This window comes from Morone saxatilis, unplaced genomic scaffold (assembly GCF_004916995.1).
Source record: "Morone saxatilis isolate NCDOM2014 unplaced genomic scaffold, NCSU_SB_2.0 Contig11, whole genome shotgun sequence".
In the NCBI taxonomy this organism is placed as follows: domain Eukaryota; kingdom Metazoa; phylum Chordata; class Actinopteri; family Moronidae; genus Morone; species Morone saxatilis.
Genome location: NW_023339663.1, coordinates 18,407,614 through 18,418,294, shown reverse-complemented (window position 1 = coordinate 18,418,294; position 10,681 = coordinate 18,407,614). Strand labels below are relative to the sequence as shown.

The 10,681-nt window shown below is 40.0% G+C and overlaps 2 protein-coding genes across 2 annotated transcripts in view; both read left to right on the top strand.

Annotated features, from left to right (window-relative positions):
- The first annotated feature begins 4,535 nt into the window (after positions 1-4,535).
- eva1a (eva-1 homolog A (C. elegans)) lies at positions 4,536-6,790 on the top strand. The gene is made up of 3 exons (XM_035652279.1): positions 4,536-4,693; positions 4,827-5,183; positions 5,816-6,790. The coding sequence occupies exons 1-3, from the start codon at positions 4,591-4,593 to the stop codon at positions 5,926-5,928; spliced, it is 573 nt and encodes a 190-aa protein (XP_035508172.1). The 5' UTR covers positions 4,536-4,590; the 3' UTR covers positions 5,929-6,790.
- A 1,906-nt stretch (positions 6,791-8,696) lies between these two features.
- Positions 8,697-10,681, top strand: part of xkr5b (XK related 5b) — a gene marked incomplete in the record, with an annotated part of 11,876 nt that continues 9,891 nt past the window's right edge. The window contains 3 exon segments of the mRNA XM_035682151.1: positions 8,697-8,921; positions 10,111-10,200; positions 10,545-10,650. Of these exon segments, the coding sequence (XP_035538044.1) occupies positions 8,813-8,921; positions 10,111-10,200; positions 10,545-10,650 (305 nt within the window).

Genomic DNA, 10,681 nt, shown 5'->3' with positions numbered 1-10,681 from the left:
AGATAGATAGATAGATAGATCCTCTCGTGTAGTCATGTCTTCAGTGCAAACAGCACTTGTTGTCTAGACTGTTGAACAGAGTGTGACTGGCTGTAATGAGCTGGCTGCAGGCCAAGAGTTTCATACTAATGTCATTATATAACTGATGTTCAGCTGCCTGATAGTAAACTATTGTAGGTTTTTTTTTTTTTACTACATGACACTGATGGAAATCTGTCTCTCTGCTCGTACTTGTTTGTAAATGTCGCACAGATGCAGTCACTCTATGAAACAAAAGAATCAAAGCTAACAAAACAACAAAAAACAAAGTGTGGTTCATGCTGTTAATATGACCTGTGAATTATCTGTGATGGCATGTTGACATGCTTTTTGCTGTAACAGTAACAGTAACCCAAATTGTCAAACCCGAGAGACAGAAAGAGAGAGCAAGCGGGAGAACTGGAGAGAGGGGGGGGCACTCATGTCCTGCAGTATTTACACACAACATCACAAAATGACCCTGACAGTCAGTGCATTTAGGATTGCTTGGAGGTTGTGTTGTGTTTGGTTGTGTTATGTTGCACTGCAATGTCATGCGATCTGTTGTTGTGTTGTTTGCTCTTGCACTTGCTGTCTTGATGCATTGCTTTTTGACCGTTTTGTAACTTAATTACAGGCCTGAGGTGTGTTTTCATTCTAATGAGGATGTGAGGATGAGGCAGAAAGCATTTTACTGGGTACATGTTTTCAAAAATGTGACAGGTGGAAATACAGATATGTTCTTCATTGTGATCAACATTTGTATTTACAGAGTGCAAGAGTCAAGTCAAGAGTGCTGCACATTCTGTTTCAGAGGTTTTACAGCAGTAAACATCCTGAAAATTAGGCCAGTTTGATCTTCTCTGAGAGCATCATCCATTTTTTATCTGTTCAAGTTTAAACGTCTGCCATGTCTTTACAGATACACAGCATGAGAGTACAGCATGCAGGTTTTGGCTTCTTTGTACTTCTGCAGTTTTAGACATAGAAGCTTAAAGACTGTTCCTTCTTAAGATTTTGTTTTCACATTAAGATACATTTCCTGTTTGTTTTTTTATAAATTTTTTATTGAGATTGTGAAAAACAAAACTAGCTCACCAAACACAAAAGGCAGTTGGGAATGAAAGAAAAAAACAGGAGAATAAATGAATGAAAATGCTAATAGTAATAACTATGAGTAAATATATTTAAATTTATAAACATATATAAAGAATGAGAAAAAAGGGAAAGAACGAAATAAGGACAAAGAATAATAATACAACAAGAAGCATTTGCGGCTGTTTGTCGTGACGTCTGATATGTCTTCATGAAGTAATTAGCCCTGTTTGCGATTCTTAATAAAGAGTTATGATGCAAAAAGCTCATAATGAGAACACATTCACATGTAATGAGATTTGCTTAAAGCTGTCAGCTAGGGAAATCATAACATGTTCATGAAATTAAAAAAGCTCCACAAAAAGAGAAAATCAATGTCTGCGTCCTTTTAACCCTGCTCTACTTTGTTTGTTCTTTCACAACAGGATTAACGCTGACAACTACAGAGTTTAATTTTGTTTGGAAGAAGAGATTCAAAAGTTAAAAACATTACGAAATGTTAATGAAGAATGTCAGTAATACAAGCCTTTGCCGAGGGGCTGCACAGTAATTATAGAGTCACGCTTCAAGCACAGCTCTCAGATTTGAAATTTCACTCATATGTGCTGATGTTGCTTAACTCAAATGTTACAATTGTGCAGATAAAGAGAGTAAAACTAATTTAGGACACAGATTCTCGTTTATCTTTGAAAATGCTTAAAGGGGATTGTAAATGTTTACAGGATTTGAGTGTTGTTGAACCCAATAAGTGATGATAATATGGACACTCTTGCTCTATCAGCTCTTACACTGGTACACAAAACTGTAACTACAGTGTGTGACAGTGAGCTTTTAATTGGTGCACTAGCTGATGTAGTCAGGTTTATTTCCAACCTTTTTGGCTCATGACCATCATCTACTACCAACCTACTTTATTGAAGTTTGCATTTGGGTGTGTTTCCATAAACTGTGAGCAGGAACAGACTTTCAGATTGTTTAATTTTAATGGTTTTTGGAAGAATGAAGAGGTAAAATTTAAAAGAACAAACAGAAATATGTACTTTTTGGTAATAGTTAATCATCTTGTGACTCCTCAGACTTGTTGTTTAGGTGTTTTTATTATTATCACTTGTAACAGCAGACCATCAAACCCAAAACATGATGTATTTGAACAATTTAAACTCTTGTAAGTTGGAGCACAAGCGAAACGATCAAGGAAGCATTCCATAAGATAAAGAAATGTGATCAGACCTTTTCCATTAAAGTCTCTTTGGAGCCCTTAATCTGAGCAGATCTGGTTAGAAAGTAGTTAAGAAAGAAAAGCAGACACAGTGGAGTCTCCTCGCTTTCCTTGCTCTTCCCATTTCCTTCTCAATTCTCTTTTAATTTCAGAGAATAAGGGATCTCCCTGGGTCCTTTCCAGGACTTCAGCTCTGTTAGACTCCTTTTCCCCTCTGACATCTCTCTTAGTCTCTCTCTACCATCAGACAGTCTGGACATGCAGAGTTAAAGATACTCTACATTTAACATCAGAGCCATCAATAAGTAACACACACTGAAGGTATAATCCTGAGTGTGTATGGGGGAGTTCCAGTCTGGGTGTGGGGCTGCATGTCTAGACACAATGCTGTATAAAACTAGCTCTACTCTACATTTAACCTTGGTGTTGCACATTAGTGTAGACAATAAACGGTGTGGTATGTGGCACTAGTTGATACAGTGTTGTTGTCCCTAAAACAAGCACAATATATCCAGGCTCATGGATGCATGTTTGCATATTAGGTCCATGTCTCATTTTCCTTTCAGTACAGCTAAATGAGAGCTGGACAAGAAGGCTAAATATATATATCTTGATATTTTAAGCATTGGTTGTGGCTTTACAAATTGATATTTCTAAACAGTATAATGATGGATGTAAACACTCTCTTGATTCTGTAATTTGAGGGTGTTTGCATCAACCTCTAATAAACCCTGTACAGATTGCAGCCCTTTTCAAACAAATCCTCTAAGAATAAAAGACCTACAAGTCTTACACTGCTTACACAGTCTAGATAACCCTGTAGTTAAAGCTGAAAGACAATATTTTCACCTCATAGACTCATTCATTTGAAATCAACATGCTGGAGTCAGCCAGAACAGTGAAAAACCAACCAGAGTCAAGGCTTCAATTGTGATTTTTGTTTGAGCCCACAAGAGACATTTACAGTAACTGAGTGTTAAGACCTTTCAAAGCAGCAGGAAAAAACTCTAAACCCCTTAAACAGCTGTGTTGCTTCATCAAAATCTCCAGGAAGACATTTTACTTGACCTAAGTCCACCCCAGGTCCATGACAACAGCTTGGCTTTGACAGCAACACCACATCCGTAATGTGCCTGTGAGTGCGTGTGTGTGTGTGTCCACCAGCAAGGTCAGTTACATCTTGATCTAACTGACTCTATTTACAACCTACAAAAAGTAAGTTAATTGGCTGATGGCTCTTTATTGCCACCTACTGGTTGAGTTATAATCTCCAGAGACAGACTGGAATTTATTTACCTTTTACTTGATTCAAAAAGACTCAGGCTTACTTATGATGAAGAGCCTGACCTTCTTATAAATCATTATTTATTTATTTAGACAAATAATGATATTGTACCAGCCCTACCTGTATATCCCTAGCACAGCGAAGGCTCAAAGGTTTTTGAATCCTGTGTAAATAGTCCACAGATAACATTATGTGTCCACAGTGTGTGTGTGTGTGTGGTGTGTGTGTGTGTTGTTGTTGTGTGTGTGTGTGTGTGTGTTTGTGTGTGTGTGTGTGTGCACAATCCAGAGGAGGGTATAGGCATGTTACACTGAGTTATTGATTGATTTTAAGTATCCTCAAGCCTCATGGTTGTCTTTCCTACTGAACCCTGCAGGCTAACAGCTCAGGCATGTTTATAATGAGGGGGAAAGTGAGACGTGATGTATAGATTAAGGGGTAAGGCGTCAGAGATTCCAAAGTACTCTATAATTAACTCATCTTGTCTCTACACAAGACATGTCTCAGTCATGGATAAGGAGAAATGATTGGTGATACAATGTCTACAAGAGCATATTTCTTAAAGCACACTTCAATATTGCAACATACATAGATTATGTATCATTTCTATGAGCAGGGTTGGTTCCCATGAATAACACTGCCTGTGAGTCCCAAATCACACAAATCTCTAGAGAGTAACAGGATTACTATAATTTCATTAAAAAGGGACATTTTTACATTATATTAGATGACTATGACAAGGTAGGTTGCAGTAACTCACTGCTAACCCAGATCATTGGTGTTTTTATGCTATTATGATGTTAATCTTCATGTTTGGGTGGGAATCTGCAGGTAGAAGAGGAGTGAGACTTCAGGCATTATTAATTAAACCTTCTTGCTCCCTCTCTTCCACCCCTCAAACCTACAATGCAGGGAGGTCATAAAGTATGAGCTCCACTGATCCCTGCAGGAGAATACAATAAGTCGTGACATCATGAGTGCTCCAACAACAGGAAGCCCAAATATGGAGGTGACGGTGGTATCCCAGGAGATGGCATTGCTTAGCAACATACTGGCAGCTTACACCTTCATTGCAGGTAGGTCCAAACAGAAAAACTCTTATATGTGTCTGTGTGTGATCACACTTTGATATATGAAAAGCAGTTCATATATCAAACCATGTTAAACATTTTGTTGTATTAAAAACTTTTCATCCTCTCTGTTTCTCAGACCAACCAGAGAGGACAGCATTAGTGTTTCTGGGAGGTGTTTGCGTCGGCCTTCTTGTCACACTCTGTGCCATCGTCTTCCAGATACACTGCCGAGCAGACTGCCACTATGGCAACAGTAACCACCCTCACCAACGCCACAGGAACAGACATCATCACCGTCGTCATCACAGCTGTCCCCACCATCAGCCCATTGACAGTAATCCAGACAGCACTGCTGTTGTTACCTCTGGTGGGACTGGGCCTGCTGGGGACAGCGAATCAGAGGACTGGGATGACACGTCTGACCTATCGGCACGGAGACGCAGACGCTTTGAGAGAGCTCTGCTGCATGCCACCATGTTCACATCAGCTGAGGGTATCTCTCACACTGACACACACATATGACATACATGTGAAGACAGCAGCCATCAGTATATCTCATGGAATGCATGTACTTCTCTATTATATTGTACTTTTAACACAATCTAAAGCTATAGATATGATGTATTGAGCTTGCACAGTAATGCATTGTTATGTGGCATTGCTTCTTTTACATACATAAAATATCTTAATACTTTTACCACAACATGGCCGATTACAATCTGTGCCCACATTTAGCTAAATTATGTCCCCAGTTTATGTTGTGATCTTTGGATTAAAAAACAGTAGACAAGCTGAGATGAACATTGCAGTTATTATGATACATGCATATTTTTACTGAGAGAAGCTGTTTTAAAGAAACTGGTATCAAAATCAGAGACATCACTATGAGTCATTTTCCTTTCCATGGTTTGGAGTTTTGTCTAATAATGTGTCAGTTCATCTTTATACACACGCTCATACTCACAGACTGTTTATATCTCTGGGCCCTACGGTCAGACATACACATACACACTCATGCTCGTACTTTAAATAGAAAGTCTCCTCAATAGTGAAATGTGATGGTTATGTGAATGGACAGTGTGTGGGCATGCTTTAACCCTTTGTTATGCTTGTGTGTATCATCAGAGCTGGACCGGGCCCAGCGGCTAGAAGAGCGTGAAAGGATTCTCCGAGAGATCTGGATGAACGGACAACCAGACATCAGTACAGTCACTCAAAGCCTCAACAGATATTATTGACACATAATCTAGCAGGCAAACAAATGGATTAAAGGTGAATAAATAAGTAAACAAATGGGGGAAAAAAACACTGGATGAAATTAACATAAAGCATACTCTTGGGAGCGCTGTCTGCACTGCACCAAAGAGATCAAACTATTACTGACAGCACTGCCCGGAGCAGTCCCCTCCATGGTGTGAACAACAAGGAAAACATATGAGTTGTGAAGACCCAGTCCTTCAATACAGGATGACACTGAAGTGTTTAGCGGAAGAATGTCCTCGTGCTCCAAAAAAGCCAACAAGTAAAGACACAACGAACCTACAGAGCACACACTGCAATATGTAACTGCTGCCACAAAGTGGCTTTTGGTGAAAGGAATTTTATAACTTATCAAATGTTTAACAGGTGCTTTTAAGAAACTTGGAGCTTGTACAGATGAGGCATTGTGCTGCAGCTCTTCATGAGTGTATGGATTCAAATATAGGTAATACTGTGTTGTTACACATTTCTCAGCTCATCCTTTCTTTGTTTGTAAAGTTGATACAATCAAGTGGTGTTAATTGGAACCCAAATTAAACGTAACATAAATCACAATATAAACGTAACATAAACATAAAATACAGAAGAATAAAATGGGGAGAGACATTTGCTCCGTGTTGAGATGTATTTACACATACTGGTGCTTTTACTGCTGTAATTCTGCATCCCCAGATAAAGTGAATGCACACTTATAGGAAGGACACAAAATGGTCTGTAGGTTGAATCAGTAGGTGTTGTTGCACATTAGGTCAGCAGGTCTTCATGTTTGACAGGATCATGCGGCCTTGCTTTGGCTCATGTGATAATGAGCTGGAAAAAAATAATAAACTTTTTTTGTTTTCTGTACATATTATTGAGTAAAATCCATTAATAAAATGAAATATAGTGGTTCACATTTCTTTAACAGTTTTTGAGTGTCTTTGTGTAAGTTGTACAGATATTTCAGCTGCTGTGTGGAGAGATTATGGGCTGTGGTTCGTTAGGTGAGTCACAGGGGCAGATCTGAGGGTTGGCACCCCAGTATGGTATCAAATGCTATCAAATTAAAATTTAAATAATGTGTAAAAAATGTAAATAAACACAGCCACATTTTAGACTAAGTAAGCTTAGGTTTAAAGAAAAAAGACTTAATAAAGCAATTTATTGATTTTTAATTCCATCTTTATATATTTATATTTAATACTTTACTAATGTTTTTCAATTCAAATATCTTAATTTAGGGGCTTTGGAAAGCAAATATTGATATATGTGACTGTTTGTGATTAAATCAGCATAATATTTCTGCCACCTCATAAAGTCTCCATGCCACTCTCTTGCCACCACATTAATATTTCAGTATTAACAATGAACTTTGAATTCCACCAAATATAATGTAGCACAGCAAGGTGTCTGTGGTCCAGGTCAGTCAGTTCAGAGGTTGAAGCAAAAACCCTAAACCCAAGGAAAGGTTTACGATGGGACCGGCACTGGGTATCCAGAGTGTCAAGTCAAAATGCCAAAAATACAGCCGACCCAGAGGTCAAGGGCACCATGGTGGACAGGACACTTTTGTGGGTTTAGAGACCCAAAGTAGTCAAGGCATTGTGTCAGAGGGCAATAAACACAATAATAGAAAGCACAGACATAAACATATACAATATATCATGGTGCTGGAGGTGGACCTGGGCCGTGGACCTGGGCCTTGGACATTGGACATTGGACATGGACATTTTGATCAAACATTTCAGAATTACACTGAGAAACTGTGCCAGACGTTTTGCCCCCAATATCACCACCATGCAGGTTTCCCTACCAACCAGTAAAGGTTATACACTCTTCAACACACAAATATGATCATTTGTATTTGTTAGGACAAAACAAACCCAAGTATGTGAGGTAATGGACTAAAATCTATGTTAACTGTGCATATTCATGTTCTCTGAGAATGATCAATTATTGGAGTCAGACTCCCCCTGGTGTCCAAAAGGTGCCCCTGCCTGCTCCCCAACCAACTCTTATTATTCACATACAGCTAAATGTGAAGATCAAAGGCAATAGAGAGAGAAAGAAAACAAGAAAATCAGATAATTACAATTAAAATAAATAGATGAGTCAGTAAATAGAAATGTGTAGTAGCCAAAATGAAAGCAATCATGTTTTTATATCTGTGGAGAGACCCAACATGATCCATGTTGTAAAAAATAACTTTATAATCATAAAAATAAGTTAAGGCTCAATTCAGCTGCTTTAATGTTAGCCCCCATGAACTCCAATATTTCCCTAAAAAATAAGTTTTGTTACTTAATCTTCATGGTTTTACTTAAATCACACTGATCTGTAGAAGGCATAACAAGTGTTGTCCTTCTGCCCTCTAATGTTCATACCTGTTACTGTAGAGGGAATTAGAAATGATTGTATTGTTGACAAATTCAGTTAGATTCGTGAAAACTGATGCAATGACGCAACATTTCAAACTTACTTATGAGCATCTTTGTGACTAATAATTAAATTAGTAAAGTCACCTTACATGGAGGCATAAAACCCCTGAACATCCAGGATTCATGAGACACAAACAGGAGAAGAAAGAGAAAAAGGAGAAAATGCCAAACACAAACAAGACTCAGTATCTCACACTAATGCTGAATTATAACTTCACTTTACACAAATCAGGCCTAACATGTTGTATGAGCTTGTCTGGTACTCAGGTACCCAGTGCTATCGCTTTAACGGGACGGGCGGGGTGGCTGGGACGGGGACACGGAGCAGAGAGAGGAGGCCGTCTGCCGCAGCTGGACCGACTCCCGCCCGGGACCAGAACAACACCGACCTGCAGACCCGCACACTGATGCCACTGTATATCTGAGTTCAGCGTTTCAATCCGCCATGAGGGACTACTCAGCGACTCCGAGCAACGCAGGCGCCTGCATGCCGTGCTGCCAAGTTTGCGTCTTCGCCTTTACCGCATTTCTCATCGTTGCAGAGAGGACGGCGCGTGAGTCCTACCTGGGACACACACACACACATACATAAGTACACTCCGCACACAAATAGTCAAACTGAGAATTGTGTCACTATTGTCTCGGTGGGCTGTAATGTGCTGGTATATGCCCGTGCACATCCCTTGTTATATGTTATTTGACTTTATTGGCGTGCGCGTGCATGTGTGTGCGTGCCTTTTTGGCCACAGTGGATGTACAGTGTGGGAGGGCGACAGCGGCCGGGAGACACATATATTCGCATATTCTACACGAAACAGGCTGTGTATTTTAACCAAATACAATAATACACAAAGTTGGACGCTTGTTTCACTTCGGCGGGTCTCTCTCGTTGTGTTGTCATGAATAATAGAGTCAGACCAGAGTCTGCAGTCAGCACTAGTGCGCCTCTTTCCTATTTTTATACGCTGTTATGAAATCCCGTATGCAGCAAAACTGCAGACTCATGCCAGAGTTTTTCATCTTTCAAACTGCACCATTTCAGCCTCTGTGGGATCTTTCGTGCCTAAAAACAAAGCGGAGTCTTGACCATGTTGTCATATTTAAGCGCCCTTTTTATTGGAAGTGCATGAATGGACGATGGGATGGGCGTACCCCAGGATGTATGGGGCCTAGTCTGCCCGGACAGCCCGCCTGCTTGGCATCTATAACGGTTCAGATTACATGTGTGGAGGATGGAGGGGGTGCAGAGAGGCAGGGCAGTGTGATGTGGAGAAGATCGGTCTGTATGTGAGGAGAGGAGAAGAGGAAGCAGTCTTGTTGTCAATAAACCATAGATGGGTTGCAGAACAGAGGTCATATGAAAAAGTGTGGGCCCTGATGTAAACACTTGTAGTCTATGCACTATAACTTATGTGTCTCATATTTACATGCCTACTTTAAATAATAAATACGTTACAGTGTCTGTTTTATGGGCATACAGTTTTGGTGCAGGTGAGGTCCAAATATGCCCAATGTGATTTACTTTAAACCATATTATAATGTTATTATATAATAACATTATTAGCAGACTGAGCGAGAACAGCAAGAACCACGCAGTCTATCTGACCCATCATGATTCATTATTACCTTTTGTTTGACTGTAGTTCTAATTTTGTGCTGTAGCAATCCAGACTGGTCAGTAGATTTAAGCATTTCTTTGTGTTTATGGGCTGAGTATACATGTGTTTCCCCCTCTTTCCCCAGTGATCTACTGCTTTGTGTACTACCTGTGGGTGGGTCACAACTACTGCTATGCCCATCTTGCTGGCTTCACTGCACTGTTCCTGCTGCCAGGTGAGATGACAACAGCAGGACATCAATCTATATTTACAACAGAAATAGTCTGGAGGTCACTAATTACCTATACCTGGTTTCGCCGTTGGCGTTTCTCTCTAATTTCAGAGACCGATAGACATCAACGTCAGGAACCAATGTTAGGCTGATGCTTATTTTAGAATGACACGGAACAAACAGCGTTCAGTGACGATGGAAGGTGTCGTACGATTACGATAGACGATACTGATAGATAGATACGCACTACGACTAGATAGATAGATAGCACCTACGGACTACCACAGATAGATAGCGATAGATAGATAGATATTGTATTTATATTTGTTTCATTCTCTGTTTCCCAGGCTGGGGTCCTCAGTGGCTCAGTTATTTGTGGTACCTGTCAGATGGACGTATCCGCAGGAAGTCTCTCACCTGGACACACATTCTGCACCTGGGTATTTTTCAAAGGTGGGCCAACCTTGTGTGTGCGTGTGTGTGT